The 24,149-nt window shown below is 40.3% G+C and overlaps 1 protein-coding gene across 1 annotated transcript; it reads left to right on the top strand.

The window, feature by feature from the left end:
• Positions 1 to 944: 944 nt before the first annotated feature.
• Positions 945 to 22,448, top strand: LOC139466149 (von Willebrand factor D and EGF domain-containing protein-like). The gene is made up of 19 exons (XM_071248150.1): positions 945 to 1,008; positions 5,897 to 6,106; positions 6,654 to 6,815; positions 7,505 to 7,525; positions 8,400 to 8,653; positions 9,274 to 9,360; positions 10,550 to 10,891; positions 13,472 to 13,557; positions 13,793 to 13,856; positions 14,306 to 14,497; positions 14,926 to 15,173; positions 15,433 to 15,703; positions 16,925 to 17,083; positions 17,429 to 17,612; positions 18,137 to 18,327; positions 18,768 to 19,040; positions 20,461 to 20,575; positions 21,796 to 21,928; positions 22,367 to 22,448. The coding sequence occupies exons 1-19, from the start codon at positions 945 to 947 to the stop codon at positions 22,446 to 22,448; spliced, it is 3,138 nt and encodes a 1,045-aa protein (XP_071104251.1).
• Positions 22,449 to 24,149: the final 1,701 nt, after the last annotated feature.

The following is a 24,149-nucleotide window of genomic DNA, read 5'->3' as shown; positions in this document are numbered from 1 at the left end:
TTGTTTACAGAAACCTCGTTAGTCCGGAAAATCCGCCATGCGGACGATGTTGACGAATACAAAGGGCGAAATTTCAGCAAACATTATTCGTTATTCCGGAAACATCATATAGCCATTATCGAAAAAGTGTATTGTTCCCGAAAATTACTTCCGAAAATAATCATGCTTCAGACTGAAAAAGAAATTGCCTACCACAGACATGACATTGTTGCAAGGTGTTATTCTGGCTCATTGTTTTTAATAGCTGTTCACACGCCAGAATATCAAATGGTCGGTCTCTAAATCCAAGAACTATGCCCTTCCTGGATGAGATAACACAGGTGTGTTGATTGGTAAAAAGTGTTTGATCAAGGCAACTGCAATCGTAAAAGGACTTCAATACTTGTGTTCTTATCGTCCTATAAATACCGTCGCTTCGATAAGGGCTGCGTGTTTTGTATTGTAGCTATGGGTTACACTAAGTCCTGTTGAAGTATATGACATCAGATTGAAAAGCAACGAATGTATGAAAGGTTCTTCTGAATTCAGCTATATCTGATCATTTCAGTCAGAATCAAGGCGTCACTCGAGGCAGCGATTGTCTTTAACACTTCAGTGTACAAATCAATAATCTCTCTCAAATATATGTTATACGACTAGCTAGATTTATGGACAACATGCATTTGAGACACAGCCTCACCGCCCAATCCCACTATAGCCTGGGTTACTGGGTGTATGTTATCACACCTGGATAGTGTAACCAATGTAGTGTCATTCGTAAAAATATCCAGTCTCCTGGGTAGGTAGATATCGTTTCAGGCATATTTCCAATAGATAAGCATCGATACGCATGTTTCAGAGTCTGTCCAATCACAGCGATTGTAGGCGTAACTGCAGTTGAGATAAGATCCAAGCTTTCTGTATATATAGGTAAGTATCTGTCTGTCAAGGTATACCTTTCTGACATGGCGCCAGATATCAGCGCAGGTTTCTGTTGGCTTCTCTTCCTCTTCATCGGGCTGTCAAATGGTAGGTACCTGCAAAGTGTTGTATTGTCCGTATAAATATTTCATGTTCCTATTTTTGTAGGGAGACGGTTAGCTCATTCTTGTTTTCTCGCTGCATACTTGCACTGGCAGCTTTCCTCCTCCAACATGTACATGTTTTGAACATTTATTTTGAACTACTACTATGGTGTTTTTAATCTTGAATTTTAGTAATAATTGTTACATATATAACTACATGTTACCACTTTCCGGAATGTTCTAAAATTGCTGACCTGTGTACTTGTGTTGTAACGCGTTGCCAGGGAGCACCTTTTTCAAAGCGTTGTTGACGCCATGGTAGAATGGAGATAACCCTACTGTGTTTTGAAATTTGATATAGTCCCACTGTAGATACCCCTTTATTATAATTTATCGCTTTAGCGCGAGGTTCCAAATTATAATAAAGAGGTATCCCATTTACAGTGGGACTACATCAAATTTCAAAACACAGTAGGTTTATCTCCTGAATATATTAATATTCCTTCTTAAACACTGTCCGTTACAGGCATTCCAATCATTATATTATACTATATATATTTTAAAAGTTAGTAATCGCAAATTATGTATCTTTCTACATTTTGAATTCACCATGATGCTCTGCAAAAAAGAGTAACATCAGATTGTGATATAAACGGATATGATCCACATTGTGATAAAGTGAACTTTTAATTTCTTATTATGATATTAATAAACTTAAATAAGAAAAGTTAGTCCAAATAAATCATTTGAATCTGTTCGCGTGAGTAGGTAACCAGAGATCAAGACAACTCACTAACGTAACCATTTGTGAAAAATCATGTGCATTGTATGACAGACAGTAAGTCAACACATGTGATTAAATTATTAATCCAATTATTTTATAAATAAAAGTTTAATTTCTCATTGTTGGAAGGCGTTTAATTAAAGATATTTTTTATTGTTTGTTGTTAAACGCCGCAATATACCAGCTATATGACGGTGGTTTGTAAACAATCAAGGCTGGACCAGACAATCCAGTTATTGACGTCAAGAGCATCGATCTACGCAATTGGGATATGATTACATGCATCAACCAAGTCAACGAGCCTGACCCCAGATTACCAGATTACTCACACAATTATTCAATTATCTTCATGCACGTTCTACAATCATCTACGATCACTGTCTACTATGTCCACATATATATGTATTAAGCAAGGCCTACACTCTTCCTTAAAGAAAAATTAATGTATTTTTATAGATGTAAATATCAGTTTAATGTCAACACTGATGTAGTGAACGTACCAAATACCTGATGCTAGTCTATAAGACTAACATATTATCGCTGGAATGAACATATTTTACAGGAAGAAATGTTGTTAAATAATAGTTCTAAAAATTAAAAATACTAGTATAATAAAAGGAGCAAAGAGACTTTGCCAAATATTGGACTGTATTTGCTTATATTTGTTTCCGGGACTGTATGACAGACAAACCTGACACCGTTAAGTATAATCACTGAGTAAAGCTTATTGAAACAAATTCTTCATAATAACGTTTTCTAGTGAAACCATCCTATTTTAACAATGTCCTGAGCCAAAGTATGATTCATGGTTCATCAAAATGTGCTGAAATGTATAACTGTACTTTCATACATGCTTATGTCATGGAAATTATGACTCCCTGAAAAAGATCGCGGCAATGTCGTATAAATCTGTTTTTTAAACTCCTGGGTCCTGTACTCACAATAATGTGCTTACGTATTATTGATGATTTCAAGTACATTTCCAGTGGGACCAATAGAGGAAATTAGAGCATAGACTTGCTAATTAATGTCAATCAAGAAAAGGAGGAGCTTGATGTTCGTTCTCTCCCAGTAAATTCCGATGTCAAATAACGACGTTATTTGGTCGGGAAAAAATGGTTTGAAAGCGTCAAAAAAACCGTCGTTTTTCTGTCCAATGGCTATAAGCGGAAGATAACGACGTTTTCGTGTTTGCAATGATGTAGATCCAATAAACATTGCTAATATTGCAAAAAATTGCAAATTGAAACACAATGTTAAAACAGAAATTGTCACGCTCAGAACTAAATTGTAAAATCAGCAATATAATCAATATATTACACTGAAACATGTGGTTTAAGGTTAGAAAAGGGGGCAATACAATTTGACAATGTGACAAATCAGTGGGAAGAGCAATACGTAATCCGTAATGGTGTTGGAAACTGGCAGAAATTCGGCAAGTAGATAAGACACAAATCAGATCGAAAAAGGCCTCGTCGCGCTTTTATAGATACAGCCGACCTTCCAGCAATTGTCCATTTTCAATTTTCTTGAGCCCTCCTTGATCATGTTTACGCATAGGAGGAAAACTCTAAACTACCCGCTGATTAAAATCTGGCAGTCTCTACCCGAAACACCACCGTGAACCTGCTATTATAAGGCCAGCTAAATAAACCCTTATGTTTCCCTGCAGAATACGAGATACTTCGCCAGACGCAGGACGAAACATAGCGTCGACAGAAACTAACACATATACTGACGAAAATAAATGTGGCAATAAAGCAAGTGTGTTTTTCATGAATGAAAGCAAGAATTGTAACGTAGCTATGTACATGTGCTCATTTCTTCTGATGGACGACGACCGTCTCCGTGGTCTAGTGGTAGAGCGTCCGCCCGGAGAGCGAAGGTCCGGGGTTCGATCCCCGACCGCGTCATACCAAAAGACGTTAAAAGATGGTACTTGTTGTTACCCTGTCTGGCGCTCGGCATTAAGGGGCTAAAACAAGGACTGGTCGACTCGGAGTCAGTATACTGTGTCTGAGTGGGGTATTCATGTTAAACTGCGTCATGGTATCTCAGTGAGCTAGCACTATAAATCGGTATCAGTCCGGACTAGTACAAGCAGCCACACACACACACGTGCATGCACGTCGCTATATAAATGCAATAATCTCGGACGCGACGTTAAACCACATTTTACCTCACCTCTGATGGACGACAGGTATATGTACAGAGCAATAAAACATGGACGCGCCATCTTCCAACGGGACCGCGTGTAAATAACAAAGAAGACCGAAAACATACAGTTACAATTTCTTTAAGGCGTCGTGTCATGTGTTTAAACGTGTTATCATTTCCATTTCAGTCTCTAGAATACGTATTATGTGTTATTTGGCTTTTAGTCAGAGGGATACCATGTCCACTGTTAATGTCATGTCATGTCATGCCATGCCGTCTTATCCCCTTCTGTTCGATGAGCTTTCACTCACTGACACGACTGCTGATACGTTAGTCATAGTACACCCAGGAACTGGCACTACCCTATGTATTATATACTAAACAGCATTGAAAACGCACCACCATGAAAATGGATGTATTTTTATCCGGGCTTAAGTCATATGAAAATATATAAGTGAATGAGTAATATACGACGTTCTGGACGAAGCATGAAGAAGAACAGCTCGTCAAAACACATTCCTAAATTTTTTGTGAGCGACATCGCCAAAACGCAACAAATTGCATGATGTGTATGCAGAATAGGGCTATAAAAGACAGACTTTTAAAAGCCACATCACTTGTTGCTGCAGACATAAAGGGTACTGACACAAGAAATGCCAAGATTAACAGCAGAGGAACGTGAACGTGCCTTGGGCATGCTTCAAGTTGGTACGTCAAGTAGAGTCGTTTCACAACTGTTTCAATGCCATCATTCAACAGTCCTCAGGCTACTGAGCAGATACCAGCAGACAAGAACCACCAGAGATCGACCACGTCCGGGTCAACGTCTTGTAACTACACCACGTCAGGATCGCCATATTGTTCGTCGGCATCTTCGTGATCGTACACTTCCGGCTACCAGGACTGCAGCAACCGTACAAGGCCGACGGGGTTTGATCAGCGCTGACACCGTACGTCAACGTCTTCGCTAAGCAGGCCTACGTGCTGGACGTCCATATGTTGGACCCATACTCATTAATCGATGTCGAAATGAACGTCTGGGTTGGGCCAAAAGGCATCGTCATTGGAGATTGCGGCAGTGGCATGGTGTGCTGTTCTCTGATGAGTCCCGTTTTCATTTACGGAATGCTGACGGTCGACTGCGAGTGTTGCGTCGACGTGGAGAACGTTAACACAATGACTGCGTTGTACAGACAGATCGATGGGGGGAAGGGAGTGTCATGATTTGGGGCGGCATCAGTCATTACCATCGAACAGAGCTCCATGTTTGTCGTGGAAGAGTTAATGCCCTTTACTACAGGAATAACATATTAACCCTATGTGTCTTCCTTACACTGATGACGTAAATATAATTACTGTATGGTATTCCTGTTTCCTTTGTCGTCTTTCTTAATAATCCGTCTATGTCTGTTCTAATTAAAATCGGTCATTGCTCAAGTTGTTTTTGTAATATTTCAAGATTTATTGTTGGTGCGTTTTCAATGCTGTTCAGTATATTTGTAAACTCTCTGAATTGATGAATGTATTCCAGGTTCTGATCGATGTAAAAGCTACATTTCCTTCCCCTTTCTCGAGAAGAGAAGCATCAACTGCACCCTACCGACAGCCTACACCCTAATCAAAGTATATAGTTAGATTTGTAAACTCTCTGAATTGATGAATGTATTCCAGGTTCCGATCGATGTAAAAGCTACATTTCCTTCCCCTTTCTCGAGAAGAGAAGCATCAACTACACCCTACCGACAGCCTACACCCTAATCAAAGTATATAGTTAGATTTGTAAACTCTCTGAATTGATGAATGTATTCCAGGTTCCGATCCATGTAAAAGCTACATTTCCTTCCCCTTTCTCGAGAAGAGAAGCATCAACTACACCCTACCGACAGCCTACACCCTAATCAAAGTATATAGTTAGATTTGTAAACTCTCTGAATTGATGAATGTATTCCAGGTTCCGATCCATGTAAAAGCTACATTTCGTTCCCCTATCTCGAGAAGAGAAGCATCAACTACACCCTACCGACAGCTGATACACCGCTGAACGACATCTTCATTGACGCAAGTAATGATTGGTTCGGGGAAGAAGGGTATGATCTGGTGTTAAGTTCTCCCCCACCGGGTGATGGACGTTGCGGAACGTCGTATCCTTTATGGGTTCGAGGTAATCGCTGCTTGATTGATTCCATAGTGAAACTTTACAAACAGATTATTAGCTGAAAGTGTGATGTATGGCATATAACTTGTTTTATGTTTCATTTTAATTCAATATGTATGATATTCACGATAGGGAAACGCAAGAATACAATTAGATCTTTGCCGAATGTATAATTTCGTTCAGTAAAGCAATACTGGAAACACATGTGAATACAATGTTAGAGCTAACCGTCCAATTTGTCAAATGCTTCATATTCGCGGCCATGTTTGTCTACAGAATCGCCCACACTTCGGGAAAACGTATGGCGCTTATAAGTAATTCCTTCGCGGTATCCTCACTTGAATATTTATCGACTCGTGATACCAAGTTAATCACCAATAATAATCCTTTATGATAAATTAAATATCATGAAATTGACATGGGTGTTAGTCAGATTTCATTTCTATTTCGTGTTGGTGGAACGAGTTTATATTCGACAGTGCCTTACATGCCGTCATCCGTGATCATTCATATAAATGTCACTGGTATTCACTGACCGATTGCTTTAACGCAGATACACTCCCTCGTGGTGGTATGCTCAAGACAGTGGAAGTGTGCATGAAAGATGGACCGGAACACTGTTCTACGACGTTCAGGATAGATGTAAAGGATTGTGGTACGCTACGTGTTTATCAGCTGAAGAAACCGCCTGTTTTTGAAGCAGCGTTTTGTGTTGGTAAGAAAACACTCGCATGAATAACTGAATACATAAAACAAACGATCGATACGTATGGAGTGAGTGAGTGAGTATTGTTTTACGCCGCTTTTAGCAATATTCCAGCAATATCACGGCGGGGGACACCAGAAATGGGCTTCACGCATTGTACCCATGTCGGGAATCGAACCCGGGTCTTCGGCGTAACGAGCGAACGCTTTAACCACTAGGCTACCCGACCGCCCGATACGTATGGAAAGAATGCATACCTTTGTCTAGAGAATTTTATTGTATTTGATCGATAAAATAGATTTAACCAGAACAGAATGATTTCCACTAAGCCCCCTCCCCCTCCCCCCTGTAAAAATATAGTATCATGACATAATTCTATTCCAAAGTATAAATTCATGAAATAAAAGGAATATTATTTATATGATCAGACAGTGTGCGCACTCGTTACTGTCTCTAATTATTATTATCGAGATCCCCTGCAAAGTCTCATATAGATGTTTTACTGATACAATACCCTAGTGCGTCGTAAAGATCGATAGGGTGTAAACAGTATCCACAACATATATAACGCGGCCTGTATAGAACAATGTGCATATGTCCAAATATCACAATGCTAGGCCATAACACAATCATGTTTGTCCTACTGTTCATGCATGTACATGTATCAAATATATATATATGCATGTTCATTTTTTCAGATCTGACAGACCCCACGAAACGTACGTATGTCTTTCACAAATCGGAGATTCTCTGGAACCGTCTTCCTGCTGCCATCAATTCCTAACAAGCAATCTCATTTCATAACTTGTTTCAAAGCAGTCCTGAAAATTCATCTCTTCGCTCTTCGATACTATATATAATTGTTTCTTCCTTTTTCGTTTATTATTATGTAGCATTTCTATGAGAATGCATTTGTGGATTTACATGGTGTATTACAAACGTCCAGTAGCAGTAGTAGTAGTAGTAGTAGTAGTAGTAGCAGTAGCAGTAGTAGTAGTTGTAGTAGTAGTTACAGATTAAATAAAAATGTAGCAAAGAGGGTTTGGGTGATGCTGGCACAGTCAGGGTGGTTAGGCTCATTATCAGCTCAGGGCCCTTGTCCCCTCTACACGCAGACCAAACAGCGAATGAGACTTCTCCCAGGAAGCGCTGCCTGATCAAACCCACCGAGAATGTTTCGGAGAATGTGAAAACTCCCCAACACTGCAGCCTTCTGCATTACCCAGATTGTCAGAAGGACTTATTCCTGGTAGCAAACCCGGGTACTCTCCCAATGTCAGACAACAGATTGGGGGATACCAAACCTAAGGCACCGAGAGCAATGGGGAAAGCTCAGTAACAAAAGAAGATACACTGCAACGCAGCTGATTGGGAGAAAATGGAAAAGTTCCTAACTGGCCATATTTCAATTAAGCGATGTACCCATCTCAACTCATTGAAGCTAATAAACACAAATTCGACCATTGAAAATTCTAATAACAATAGCAACGTTTTTGCATGCATGTAGCTGGAATATTACTTCGTTAAAAATTAAATACAACAAAATGTAGGTTCGACTCTCTATCTCACATTTTTTCACATTTTTCCCTTCAGCAAGAACATCATTCAAAGTTAAGCCCACTGTTCAAGTTGACGTGGAAACCGACTCACACCAGAAGGACCACTTCAAATTCACATGTACGTTTGGCAAGTCTCACGAGGACCTGTTGTACCATGTCCTCTGGTATGTTAACGGCGGATTCATATATTCCTTCCCTCCTAAACATTGGTCAAACACGTTCGTTGATCAGTCAGCTCTCACTGAAGACATCTTAAACAGCAGTGGATTCAGTACTCCTGGATTCCAGGTATGTCGTTGGGATTCCGTTATGCAAAAAATTCCTCCATGAGTGTTTGTATGTTTGTAATTGGATGGTCTGTCTTCGTGACTTTGCTACTTTGCTCTGTCATTATACATCGACATGTTGGACGTTGCTATATCAGAGATCATATGTACGTTTTAACTCGATTATTTACATGCCGCCTGTCATTTAGCTTGAATATTGCTGAATGTGACGTTATTGGTAACATTATTTTTTAAAATGAAATGCGTTATTGCCATTTAAATTGATCGGACATTAAAGGTCAGTGTATTCAGGCTAATAAAATATATTTGATAAATATTGCAATATAGACATTTACTAAACTGACGTCGTTAGAGAGTTCGGCTTTTACGCCGCTTTTTGCAATATTTCAGCAATATCAGGGCGGGGGACACAACATTGTACGGGGGTAATCGAACACGCGCAATCGGCGTGACGAGCGAACGCTTTACCACTAGGCTATCCTTCCGTCCTCTAAGCTGACCCTCGTTGAGAACAAGATCAAGTGTCTAATGGCGAAAATTAGAAACATTTTCATATACAGTTTGGTTAAAACAAAATATAATGCATGTACCTATTTACTTTTGATTAATTATCTATTACAGGTTCAGTGTGCAGTGAAGGCATCTCTGGGTGAGGGTTTCCCTGCGGGTGGAAGTATCTTAAGTGACGAAAAGTTCATCGGTATCAAGGTAGATTAATCTCTCTTCAGGCTCGGTGACTTTGTTGATCGTGTCCCGACGACATGTGATGCTGCTCATATTGTCGACCTCTGACCCAGACTCGATTATTTACAGGTCGTCGTGGTATAGCTGAAATATAACTGACTTAGACGTTAAACAACATTATCTTGTCTGAGAGAGAGAAGGTTTTTTTTAAAAAAATATAATCAAACCTCTTTAACTAAAAACAAATACAAATACAAGTGTCACAAGAATAGAGTTCGTCATATTTGTACTTAAAAAAATATTTGAGCACCAGCAAACATAATTTACTTCCTGAACATTAAATAATGAAGCTGATGTCATGTTTACAAAGGCTCTTTTCCTTTAAAATCACCCTCATACTTATTGTTAAATGTTAACGAACACCTTTCTAATATCATTATTCTAAGGATATAGAAAATATGGAGGAAATATTTGGTATCCAAACAGGATCCATTTACGAAATATATCTGCAGAAAATAAAAAGTTTGAATAAGTTTGGTTTTACACATCTTTGAACATTATTTCAGTTAAATGTGTACCACGGTGTCAGCTTGATGTGGGGAAACTCCGAGGTGATGCAGGGCGTTTGGTTATAACCAAGAGGATGAGTATTGTCCTGACCAACCTATCGAAATATATTCAGCGCGACTCTGGGATTCGAACCTAAATTCATAAGTTTCTGACCGCTTTCGTGGTCTAATGGTAGAGCGTCCGCCCGGAGAGCGGAAGGTCCGGGTTCGATCCCCGACCGCGTCATACCAAAAGACGTTAAAAGATGGTATTTGTTGTTACCCTGTCTGGCGCTCGGCATTAAGGGGCTAATACAAGGACTGGTCGGCTCGGAGTCAGTATACTGTGTATGAGTGGGGTATTCATGTTAAACTGCGTCATGGTATGTCAGTGAGCCAGCACTATAAATCGGCATCAGTCATCAGTCCGGACTAGTACAAGCAGCCACACACACACACACACACACACACACACACACACACACACACACACACACACACACACACACACACACACACACACCGCTATGTAAGTACTGTATCATCCTTGCCCCCTCCACTTAAATAAAGCTGGTGTGGCAAAATGTCTTCATGCTATATTTTTTCATGAAATCATTGTATGTAGTGAACGGGCTTCACAAATGTGACATTTCTTTCTCGGGTAGATTCCAAGTGGCACAGTGGTTGTGAAAGAAGGAGAGAGCGTGATGTTGAACCTTACCCTAACAGCACCACTTGGATGTGGATCACGGTCACACTGTTCGATGGAAGTATTTGTAGTCACCAGGAATCAACCAGGTGTGTGTGACCCCTCGGCCTTCATCCCCACCCAGTGTGGTCTTACCATCAAAGGATCTTCTTGGCGCACACTTCATCATCTTGAAATTAAAGGAAAAGTGACCTCGGGTTACAATGCCAAAACGGCGTTGATGAGGTTGTACTTGAAGACTGATCAGCTCGTAATAAGTCATCCTTTCTGGTCGAAATACGAAATTGGAAGCGTGACGGTAAGTGATAATAAACCCATTATTCCTTTAGTTATTTCAAACTGCCTCCTCCGTGGTGTAGTGGATAGAGCACCTTCCCGGGGAGTGGAAGGTCGGTGGTCGATCCCCTGGTCGCGGTATGCCGAAAGGTGGCACTTGCTGTTAAACTGCCTGGTGCTCGGCATTAAGGGGATCAAGCTTGGAGGGAGTCAGTATTATGTGTTAAACTGCAACATGGCATCTCAGTTGTCCAACACGATGGAACGGGAATAAATCCCGACTAGTACAAGCAGCCATATACACACACGCGCTTGTGCGCAGCTATGTAAGTGACATGATCTTGAACTCGACGTTCATCCCGCCGCCTTCTGGGCGAGACTCCACGAGATGTTCACTATGTTCACTATAATTCCAAAGTAGAATCGGAGATTGTGGTAGAAGGTGACACAAGAGGATGTGCTTGTTTCAATGCGTGATCTGAGAGAATGAGTAGATATTCTGTACCGCCAGTCAGCAATGTTCCAGCTGCATGAATCGTGTCTACACATTTTTTGTTTATGAAGTCATTCATTCAATACAAGTAAATGTTGATACGTAGCTATTCGAGAGTGGTTTTACGCCGCTTTTAGTTATATTCCAGCAATATCACGACGGGGGACACCAGAAAGATACTTCACGCATTGTACAGACGTGGGAAATCGAACCTGGGTCTTTGGCGTGACGAGCGAACGTTTTACCCACTAGGCTACCCCGCCGTCCCCGATCAATATTAATGGGGCCACATTTCAGTGAACATCAATTAGTCTCCAATTAGCTTTAGAATAGTTCCGCGAAGTTATCGTTATGAGCGACTAAATTTGGATGAGGTCATGCTGTGTGACTTGGTTGACAGCGCGCAATCGTCCCCGACGGCGTATGACGTTGCTCACAGTATCCGTCATTATCTGAGAAACAATAAGATTCACCGCTGGTATCTTTGTAGGATGTGTAGCATTGCGATTGTATTGGGATGTAGATGAACAGTTATCAGTAAAACCCGGAGTGATGCATGTCTTTATCACCTCAGTGCAACCCAAGAGCACGAGTTTGGTGCAAGAATCTGGGTTGCGATTACTGGAAGCCGTCATAGCTTAAGGGACGCAACTCCATACAGCGAAGTACGGCGCCTTTGACGACTGGACATCGGAAACACCAGGCTTTTATTTTAGAAGATAATATTTGAGAATATCTCAGGGATTGACCGGTGTATCTTTTAGACATCTCCATATACATTAACCCTTACCATTAGCTTTCTTGGTGGCTACATATTTCACAATACGTTCCGCTCACATTAATGTGAAAAACAGTGCTATTTTGAAGGCACTTCATAGATGTTTCACTGTCCTCTATACACAGTCTCTATGAAGATCCGGGTTAAAATTGTTCGTCAACAACGCGTGCTTGTCGTAAGTGTCGACTAACGGGATCGGGTGGTCAAGCTCACTGACTTGGTTGATGTATGTCATGGTATCCCAATTGTGTTGTTTGGTGCGCATGATATCAGTCAGTGGCTTGTCTGCTCCAGACTCATCTATTTACAGACCGTCGTCATAAAGATGAATGTGGCGTTAAACAACAAGCTTTTCATCCCCCGCCGGGCCAGAATGGCCGAAGGGGGATTATGTCGTGGCGCAGTCCGTCCGTCCGTCTGTCCGTCCCACAGAGGGTACTAAGCTTGTGAAATCAACTCCTCCTACAGTTTCCAGAGAATATCCCTGAAACTCTACACACAAGATGTTGACATGTTGATGATACGCATATCGCAGTCCCGTTTCATTTCGACTAATTTGACAGAGTTACTGCCCCTGTTTTACGGAGCTTCATTTGCCTAATTGTGAGAGAGGTACTAAGCTTGTGAAATCAACTCCTCCTACAGCTTTTAGAGAATATCCCCGACACTCTACACACAAGATGTCGACATGTTTATGATACGCATATCGCAGTCCTGTTTCATTTTTACAAATTTTGACAGAGTTACTGCCCCTGTTTTACGGAGCTTCATTTGCCTAATTGTGTGAGAGAGGTACTAAGCTTGTGAAATCAACTCCTCCTACAGCTTTTAGAGAATATCCCTGACACTCTACACACAAGATGTCGACATGTTTATGATACGCATATCGCAGTCCTGTTTCATTTCGACTCATTGTGACAGAGTTACTGCCCCTGTTTTACGGAGCTTCATGAAATCTACTCCTCCTCCAGTTTCCAGAGAATATCACAATATCCAACTATAACTATAACTATACTTAGTTTCCATGTTTAAGGCTTTTATGGGTGAGCTACATCCTTATGGCATCAGCATTCAGACTGGATTACTCCCAACAAAATGTTCTGCACAATTTGTTTCAAATGCAGTGCCATCTACTGTTGTTATTTCATAAAATACAAAGAAAATATAAACTCGTTAAAAACATTCATGCGGGGGATTTTGTGCTCTCAGAACACTCTTGTTTACATTTATGTATTTTTTGTTCTGCCGCAAGAGTGCTGAAATATTGCCACTGTGAAGTTGAAATGTAATATACTCCCTTAATAAAAACGTTCGAAATTTTAATTTTGAAGGTTCAAGTTGTAAAGGAAGCTGTTATTAACAAACAAAGCGTCTGCCATGCTGTGCAGGACCCGCACATGAGAACATTTGACGGAAGGTAAGGAAAACACATTGATTCAATGGGTCAAGGGTATATATCATGGGAATAATTCACTGGGTAGTCAAGGATGGTCGTGATCGCGAATCGACGACTGCCATCATAAAACTAAACCCAAAATTAACTTTTTTGCTTTAAAGAAATGATATAGACGGGATAGCGCTACATGTCAATTTTGTAAGTCTACAGAAAACAATACTCTACATCTTATAATTTCAAATCATCATTTTTTCAGATTGTATGAATTTCACCAGCCCGGCGTGTTTCTATTGTATAAACACGATGAACTGGAATTGGAGGTATGATCTTGTCGTTATATATCCCCCTCTGCGATGTCGGAAGGGTATATAAACTGCCTGGCAAAAGAAAAGTATAAACCCAAGTGTGATTGTACAATACAAACAGGCTACAACGAACATAAAATGGCTGCTTTTCGATGGTGATATTTTGAAATGGGTATCATAGTTGTGTTGTTGGACCTTACGTTTGGAGTGTTTCGGCGACTGATGTAAGCTAGTAAAGTTTTAATAAGGTGTGTAGTTTTTGGCCAAATCCAATTTTCAAGTGTATATTTCTTACTCAATTTGAAATGAGATAAAACAAGAACATTTTTCTTTATAAACATAAATTCAAACATAATTTTCTTTAAGAAATATCAACAAAATGTCCATGATCTCTTTGCACGGTCAAAGAAATATGTCTTTCTAATTCATTTCAAGAGATACTTTTACTCACTGTTTTTTGACAGGTTCAAATGCAAGTATCACAGTGTTATCCTCCACGCAACACAGTGCAATGTCCCTGTGGTATAGCGGTTCGAGCTGGACAGACCATATACCATATAGATAAATGTAACAGACCTAACTGGAGTATTGACTTCGTGTCATGCAAGGATGGTAAAGACCTCATCAAAATTCTAAAAAGTGGAACTCAATACAAGGTTTGTGTACAACTACGTCATGCTACAAAATACTTCTGACAATGCACCGTGTTTGCTGTTCTAAATTGATGGTCGTTAGAGGCGACTAAATTAGACCGAGTTTTTAGGCACGTAACTCGTGCTCCGATGGCGTTTTTCGTTGCTCATGATATCAGTCACATGTTTGCCTGTAATAGTAATATGAGAGTAACTTAAGCTAGTATTAGTCATTAACGTCGCAGTTATCAAAAATCAATTAAAACTACGTGGGAATTTCGGTTTGAATAGTTCCCCAGTATCTTATGCTGGTCATAACAGGCCTCAAGACGCGCACTGTCTCGAGGATTTGCGGGAAAAGAACTAAAAAGACAAACCGTCGAAATCTGACATTTATTTGTTTGATCACTTACTAAACGTATTCTTATGTTTGACGTATTTATATTTCCCAGATATATTTGCCAACTGGAACCTTCTTGGATATCAACGTTACTCCTTCTTCAAAGTTCATCGATATACACATATATCCTTCGTATAACGATCTTGGAATGGTGGCTGGACTGTGCGGAACATTTACCAATAAGTGTGAGGGTAATTTCAAGAAAAGGGATGGAACGTTTGAAACGGACCCCAAAGGCGAACACGCATGTGCCACGGGAAACTCTTTAGACAGATTTGACAGCTTCGCGTCTACCTGGAGGTATATTCAGACTTAAGGCAAACTCTGTATTCGGGGTATATCCGACTTCATGTATTGGTACCATTCATATGTTACTTAATAATTGGGGAAGGTAGGGTAGTCTAGTTGTTAAAGCGTTCGATTACCAACATGGGTACAATGTGTGAAGCCCATTTCTGTGATATTGTTGGGATAGTGGTAACAGCGGCGTAAAACCAAAATCACTCACAACTAAATACATGTATGTGTCTAATACATGTTACATATGATGGCATTTCAGGGCCGATGTGAATCTGTTCAACCATGACGATTTCCATAGATTGAAAAACTGGACATCCTCCATTCAGCTTTGCACATGTGTCTACCACAACAGATTCCCGCAGAAATTGGAAGAAAGAGTAACATGTTCACCGGAATTAAACAAAGATGTGTGCATCTTAAACCAACGCTTTCTCCCACCGCCTTCATCCTCCAGGCAATGCGCAGTTGAAACCAACAGAAAAAGGCGTTCCCCTGTTCAACGCCAAATGTACCGAGAAAAAAGAGATGCGGTAAATTTTACCTGACACTGATTTAGGAAATAACGTTTGTTGGAACATGAGATATTTTGTTGATGTAGATATGCGTTAACGACAATCTGCAATGAGTAAGTCGGGTCTTGGACCAGAAAAACGATATTTTCACATGTATTATAGAGCCAGAAAGTCGGCGTATGCTGTCGTGGGCTGACATTGTATGATTTGCAGACAGCTGTTTTGGCCATTAGGAAACCATTTTAGTCCATTCTAATGATGAAACCGATCCTGTCCCGTTTGATGAGTGCGTCAGTGAGTATGGTTTTACGCAGCTTGTAGTAATGTTCCAGCAATATCACCGAGGGGGACACCAGAAATGGGCTTCACACATTGTACCCATGTCGGGAATCGAACCCGGGTCTTTTGCGTGACGAGCGAACGCGTTAACCGCTGGGCTACCCGACCGCCCCCTGCGCTGTAAGAGAGAACACTAAGTGTTGAACCATTCCACATTTGATATCAGGAACACGACTCACAGGTTATGTCGCATGTCACAATACGGCAGTTACTTGACTGTGTTGTTGCCTGATCATGGAGGCCATTGTCAACATTGAAAGTTGTCACGTTTAAGAAGCCATTACAGTGTTTAGGTTTTGAGACCAGCGTCAACGTTAATGGAACTGTTCAACGTATCCACTAGGCTACCCCATCGCATCACACCCCGCCCCCCCCCCCCTACCCCCCCCCCCACCCCCCCCCCCCCCCCCTACCCCTCCCTCCTAATTGTTTCTGACGCTCTACTTTGTTTAAGATTGTAGATTCATATATACCCGTGACGATCCGGGGTAGCATAGGACTTCAGCAACCCATGCTTGCCGTAAAAGGCGACTATGCTTGCCGTAAGAGGCAACTAACGGGATCGGGTGGTCAGGCTCGCTGACTTGTTTGATGCATGTCATCGATTCCTATTGCGTGGAACGCGGCTCATGATGCCAATCACTGGATTGTCTGGTCCAGACTCGATTATTTACCGACCGCCGTCATAAAGCTGGAATATTGCTCAGTGCGGCGTAAAACAACAAACCAAACCAAACCAAAACCATGTCCACTATGTCTAGCTACGATGTGTAGGCAGATGTACCAATATAGAGAAGTATGTTTTTTTATGCTAACACCCGCTGTGCTTACATTAAGCGTACAACGCTGTGCGGCGTTAAACAACAAACAAATGTTTTAGATTGTGTAATGTGTTATTAGGAGGACACGGGAACACTGACAACGTGGACAACAGCTACTGCCACAGCATACTGTAACCAGCTGTTCAACAATTCTCCTCCAATAGCTGCTTGCAGGACTGTGCAGGGTGTGTCTGAAATCATAAAACAACACGAAGACAACTGTATCATGGATATAACTGTATGTATTCCATCATTATATAAACGATATACATACCGTCATACATGTATCTGTGCTCATGTTTTTAATAAATGCTTTCAAAATTGCCTGGTCCGCCGTGACTTATTGCGAACTCACTACTATGCGTTACTTATGAAGATCAGCTAATTACAATGACGTGGCTGAATGTGTGCCATCATGCCCTAATGGCTTGGTACCATTACTTTGCCTTTACCAAACTCGATTTAAATTTATTAACAGACCGCCGCGAAATAGTAGTTATATTGCTGACTGTGGCGTAAAATGAAATTTCACTCACTCACTCACTCGATCACTCACTCACTCACTTATTCTCTGTTAACAAAGGCGATCAATGCAGTAGACTTTGCAACCCACTCGCTCGAGGCAGCCAAATCTGAGTGCATGCACGAAGTGGAGATGAATTCAACGTTGCATACTGAGAAAACACCTGGTGTTCCTTCTTTCCTCAGCACTTTGTCTGCCATGACATGTAGTCACGATTGCTCTGGTAAAGGGACATGTCAAAACGGTACGAAATCAAGGAAATATTATTTTGTAGTCGGAAAATAGTTGTGTCCTTTGTATCCAAACTTGTGGAAACCTCATTCAAATACACATTTCAACTTCCGATCCACGGCGTGGAGCGTTGCTTCTGGTATCAATTACTGTATTGTCTGGTTTAGACTCGATTATTTACAGGACATCGTCATGCAGCTGGAAAACTGCTGAGCGCGACGTTAAACATTTAAACATTCAACAAGGCGAAGCAAAGACTCTATGTTGACATGAGAATGTTCATAAGCACGTTGTTTCCCTTTGTCAACTCCTAAAACACACACACACATAATAAAATATATATATATACTACGTTTGGAAGAACGAATTGGCGGGTACAACGATCTGGTCTCTATTGGCCACGGCCATTTGCTGTTTAAATGCCTATAACGAACAAAAACTAGTGGTCCCTCTGAGTTTGTTATCACCGTAGTTTATTGTATATATATGGATACAAGAAAACGAAATTCATGTAATCACTTCATACCTGTATATTAGGTACATGCTCCTGTAACGATGGGCTTGGTGGAGATGACTGTTCCATTGACAAGTCTCTACCTCCTGTTATCGATGGCATTAGCGGAGACGGGCTCTGCGATCTGGCCTCAGGTGTCTGCAATGAGACGTCGCTGCATGGTCCATATTTTGACGAACATGGACAACTGCAATGCCGATTTGTACCTTTCACTGTAAGCATGGTTATTTTACAACACTTATTTGTCGACATTTTACAAACAATAAGGGGCATGTGTGGTCCAGTCGTCTACGGCGCCGCAATTCGATGTGTAGAGTTCCGTCCCCTGGGCACACCAGAAACCTATCATTGTGGGTTGGAATCCCGGTTCACCCGATTATGTTTCTAGGTTTGTCTGCACCATACCGCGCTCGTGTGCTTCACCAAATTGGTAAGTGTCTAAGAACCTGCATCATTTCGGGCTTTCCTCCCACATTAAGCTGACACGCCGTGATATAACAGTAATACTGTTCAAAGCGGCGTCAAACCCAACTCACTCACTCACACTACAAATAATGATCCTTATGTCCTTAATGCCTTATTGGTTTTTTTTTGTAAATGAAACCTTTAGGACCGTGAAATCGGACATGTCACTAAGAATAATTATCACCCTAGGTACATGCTGACGGGACACAAAAGACGGGGACGGTCAGCTACTCTAAACCCCTGGTCGAGAGTTTTGTGGAAGTCATTTGTATCCTTCCAAAACAACAACGTACGAAGCGCTCCCCGAGCTCTCAACCCCCAGAAGCCGAATTAGCAGCTGGGTTTAGAATCTCGATTGCTAACTATGGTGATGTATTCAGCGATGAGAGCGTCCTGGTCGTGTACAACTCCCAGTGTCAGTACTGCAGTGTGACCGGAACAGCTGTAGTTTGCGCCTTCACAGTAAGATTATTTTTGTTCCTGAGATTATCCTCGATGTAAGATCGACTGTAGTACATGATCTTTCTTATCGCGTAAGTGCAGTTTGAAGTTTACTCAGGAATTTGAGTCCCAATTTTACATTCACTTCTTTGCAGAACTGTTGTTTGTCATTTGGTAAGCATGTTTCTTGTCATATTGTAAGCATGTTTCTTGTCATTTGGTAAGCATGTTGCTTGTCATGTGGTAAGAATGTTTATATTTGTCATGTGGTAAGCATGTTGCTTGTCATGTGGTAAGCATGTTTCTTGTCATATGGTAAGAATGTTGCTTGTCGTGTGGTAAGCATGTTTTTATTTGTCATGTGGTAAGCAATTTTCCTTGTCATATGGTAAGCATGCTTTTATTTGTCATGTGGTAAGCATGTTTTATTTGTCATGTGGTAAGCATGCTGCTTGTCATGTGGTTAACATGTTGTTTGTCATGTGGTCAGCATGTTTCTTGTTATATGGTAAGAATGTTGCTTGTCGTGTGGTAAGCATGTTTTTATTTGTCATGTGGTAAGCATGTTTTATTTGTCATGTGGTCAACATGCTGCTTGTCACGTGGTAAGCATGTTGTTTGTCATATGGTAAGAATGTTGCTTGTCATATGGTAAGCATGTTTTTATTTGTCATGTGGTAAGCATGTTTTATTTGTCATGTGGTAAACATGCTGCTTGTAATATGGTAAGCATGTTTTTATTTGTCATGTGGTAAGCATGTTTTATTTGTCATGTGGTAAACATGCTGCTTGTCACGTGGTAAGCATGTTTGTCATGTGGTAAGCATGTTTCTTGTAATATGGTAAGCATGTTTTTATTCGCATGTGGTAAGCATGTTTTATTTGTCATGTGATAAACATGCTGCTTGTCACGTGGTAAACGTGTTGCTTGTCATATGATAAGCATCTTGTTATTTGTCATGTGGTAAGCATGTTTTTATTTGTCATGTGGTAAACATGTTTCTTGTCATGTGGTAAGCATGTTTTTATTAGTCATATGGTAAGCATGTATCTTATCATCTGGTAAGCATGTTGTTTGTCATGTGGTAAGAATGCTGCTTGTCATGTGGTAAGCATGTTGTTTGTCGTGTGGTAAGCATGTTGCTTGTCATGTGGTAAGTAATTTTATGATTCATGGATTGCTGGTATCTTTGCACCAGTCCGACTAAATTCACAGTATCACCGATTTCGATCAGATTTCAGTAAAAACGCACGTGCATATTAAAATGAATAAAATTGCCAGTTTGAGTGATTATTTTGTTGCTTTAATATATTGTTTCACTGTTTAAAAATACAACATGGCGGTTGTAAAGATACGCTTTCGCAGTTGTAGAAGAGCATTTATCTGTCCTTTTACTACTAGATCTATAGTTAATCGTGATGATTTATTCTGATATTTTAGAGTCAGTCTTGCAACGCCAAAGGCGTGTGTGTGAGCCATGGCGACATTCATCCCGAAAACCCCTGCTACGTTTGTGATGCATCCAGTTCTGTCCGAAAATGGACGCTGAAAAGTGGTAAGATAGACGTACATTGAGATTAAAAGATTTCATACAGTTACGCTTTCACAGAAAATAGTGACTTGTACTTTGCAACAGACAAGATTAAACTACAGCCGGAGATGATCATTGTTGAAGCAAAACACATGTGGCCAATTCTGCCTCCTTTGTCTTGTTGTTTAAACAGTAATGTTAATGTTAAAGATATTTTAAGTAACCAACCTTAATCATTTGAAAGAAAAAGGTGTACATATATTGTGAATCTATTGATTAATTACGCGTTTTTAATTAGTTGTCTAAATAATATATTTTTATCTACTTTGTTTTATATTGAATCTGAGATATTTACGTTATTGTTTTACCGTTATGTGAGTTTTACCTCTTCACAATATGGCGGATATTTTAGCGAATCCCACAGATGACTTATTAGCTGGCACCCCATACAATCGTATTGCTGCATTATTTAGAAAAATGCGGAAGTGCGTTACCCATTGGTTTTTTATGTCACAAATTGACAATAACTGTCTACAAATTTACTTCAGCAAAGTTTATTTGCTGGAGCGATATTTTAAGATATTGTTAGCTCACAGTGCTAGGATTTTTGGCATTGCCCGTTGTCCGTCAGTCCGTCCTGTTAACTTTTGACTGAAACCCGACTGAAGGGATGACCCTGGGTCTTTCTTTTCGAAAACAACAATGTCTAGGGATCTGAAACATCGATATAAAGTTTGTATAAACAACAGGAGGCAGATTTTACATAAATATTTTTGTCTCTAAGATACCTCTTGGATACATTTAAGCTTTGAGATAAAGTTCTTAGTTCCAAATTATAATAAGAGGTATCTAATCTACAGTTAGATTATCCCAAATTTCAAAACAGTAGGTTTATCTCCTAATTGAACAGTCATCATGCTTTAATCCCTCATCAAACAGACCATACAACACACCAGCTAAATACGTAGAGCAGCATAGGCTCACCTCTTCGCTAACACCCGGCATCATCACTAATTGATAGAGATTCATAAACACATGTTCATGATATAGTCGGAATCGTTCAATGGACTCTGCATTCAGTAGAGCTTTTTCATGATTGTTGCTTACATGATTGTCGCTTACATTTACCTTAATCATGGAAGGTGTAACTCAGGAAGTCGGCATTCATTACTCGGGACAGATAATACGCACTGTCTCGATTCTCGTTAGTTCAGTGACTGCTAACTTGTGTTATATCTCTGTAGCAGATGGTGCGTGTACAGCAACCACCAAGGACACCTCCATATCCTTCTCACTGTGGATAATAGGAGCAGTGGTCGTCGGCCTTATCCTAGCCGGCGTCATCGGTGTAGGATGTTGCATCTACAAACACGGAAAGTGAGTGGTTCAGCACTAATACATCAATTGTCATTCCCATGATCATTTGGAGTTCCCGTTAAACTTGAAATGCATGATTGATGAGTTCTTCACCTGTGATGTACATATGATTGAATGTCATGGATACTTAGTAGGACACGGATGTCACAGTCGTCTCAGGGGCCACAATTCATTATTTGGAGTTGCGTACCTTGGGCCTTCCAGATTCTGATCGTGCGTTAGACACTCAGGTACATCCTGATTATGTGTCCGGGTTTGTCAGCACCATACCAGTTCTTGTGGATTTCTCCATACGTCTGAGATATGCATCACTTCGGGCTTCACTTCCAACATCAAGCTGACGCGCCGTTAACAACTGAAATACTGTTCAAGCGGCACAAAGCCAATCTCACTCTCAAGTTCATTACTGACCATGAATTGATCCTCCTGCTGTTTCAGAAAGAAGAGTAGCATCGGAGACACACCAAGGGGCTCTGCTTTCATGATCAATTTGTCAACAAGTCAAGTGGCCAGTAAATAAGAGTCCTCACACACTGATTCCTTTGATATAATGTTCCAGTTCTCATTTCGAAGAAGTCAGTTGACAAACAGTTGGATGGACAGAAATGTATATTAATATTGCCAAATATTTAAGGCTATTGCAAACGTTTTGTATCAAAGATATTTTTCCTCGGGGTTCTTTCTAAATGACAAGCTGCGCCATACTTGCAGTGTGGAATAATACCATTATGCAATACTCTATAGTGGAGTGGCGGTCGGGTAGCCTAGTGGTTAAAGTGTTCGCTCGTCACGCCGAAGACCCGGGTTCCATTCCCGACATGGGTACAGCCCATTTCTGATGTCCCCTCGGTGATATTGCTGGAATATTGCTAAATGCGGACTAAAATCAAACTCACTCACACTCACTCACTGTACAGTGGATTGCATAACATTATGACAATATTACATTTACTTGTTTGTAATTTTTTCAGACGACCACTGATTATTTTATGTATTGAGCAAATGCAGGATTTAAGTACATATTCTGTTATTGCGTTATTTTTTGTTTGTACATGAATTATTTGTTTATCAATTTTCGCTAATCATGCTCAACCAATCCTTCACTATTTACTATGTCTGAATGCCTTTGAAAGTAATAAACTAATCCCAGCTGGCATAGATTGTGTTCGCTTGCAGTGGGGGCTCTGTATTAATTGTATGATACAGAGTATCGAATGATATTTTGTCCAAATTATGCAATCTTTACGATCCTTGGGTTATTTTAACAATTTCAAAAAGGGAATCTTGCACCTCGTTTGATCACGTATACTGATACTTAAGATATGAATGCATAAATTCTACACTTTGATCTGTTAAAATCACGGAGGGCCGAGGTTCGATTCTGCACATAATGTCAAGCCTGTGTATTTTCCCTTCCGCCATGGTTCGGATGAAATGGTCGTAACACCTGGGGTATTGAACTGTGATCATAGCTAAGACATATAGGATCGACAAGAGAACATACACTCCTTCTGAATGATGCATTTTCAAATTGAGGATGTTACGAGTTGATCTCTAGATCGTTCATGGACCAAAACATTTAAGATGGCGTTGACACAATCTTAATTCAGTGTATTGTTATAGTTTTCATCTGCCATCAGTAAACGTGGGAGCAACTCATTCAAATCTAGGTGAATCCAAAGATTCCAATTCCAAAAAGCCAGATATAGAAATATTTAGATGCCTGTTATTTTTTCTCTTGGAAGAAATATGCCTCTATCAACAGAATTAAACGTATTTTGTTAAACCTTGCTGGATCTAGGTTAAGCATTGTCGTACATTACTGCGACTGTTTAACGCTTCTATGAAGAGTAATTCGGTTAAATTGCGGCATATCAAGATAAAAGGAGGCAGGTCATCGATTTTGTCATTCCACCTTAAATAAAACAAGTCCAAGGACATGGATATGGATACAAACCACAGATCATCATCAAGTGAAATGTGAGATTCGAACCAACACTTAGTCCGCTTAGACACTCATGCTGTGATACCATACGTTAACAATAGATGATTAGCTCTTGTTCACTGTATGCTTGCAGATAAGCCATTTCAACTTCACCTATGAAAGGTATACGTTATTTTTGGTTACACTTAGGTTAAACGTTTATCTGGAACATTATAGCAATGTTTAACTTAAAATATATTACACGTAATAAATATATAAAGATGTTACCAGAACTAA

This window comes from Haliotis cracherodii, unplaced genomic scaffold (assembly GCF_022045235.1).
Source record: "Haliotis cracherodii isolate W230 unplaced genomic scaffold, xgHalCrac1.p SCAF_1, whole genome shotgun sequence".
NCBI lineage: Eukaryota > Metazoa > Mollusca > Gastropoda > Lepetellida > Haliotidae > Haliotis > Haliotis cracherodii.
The sequence above is the reverse complement of the archived record's forward strand: the minus strand, read 5'-3'. Positions and strand labels throughout refer to the sequence as shown.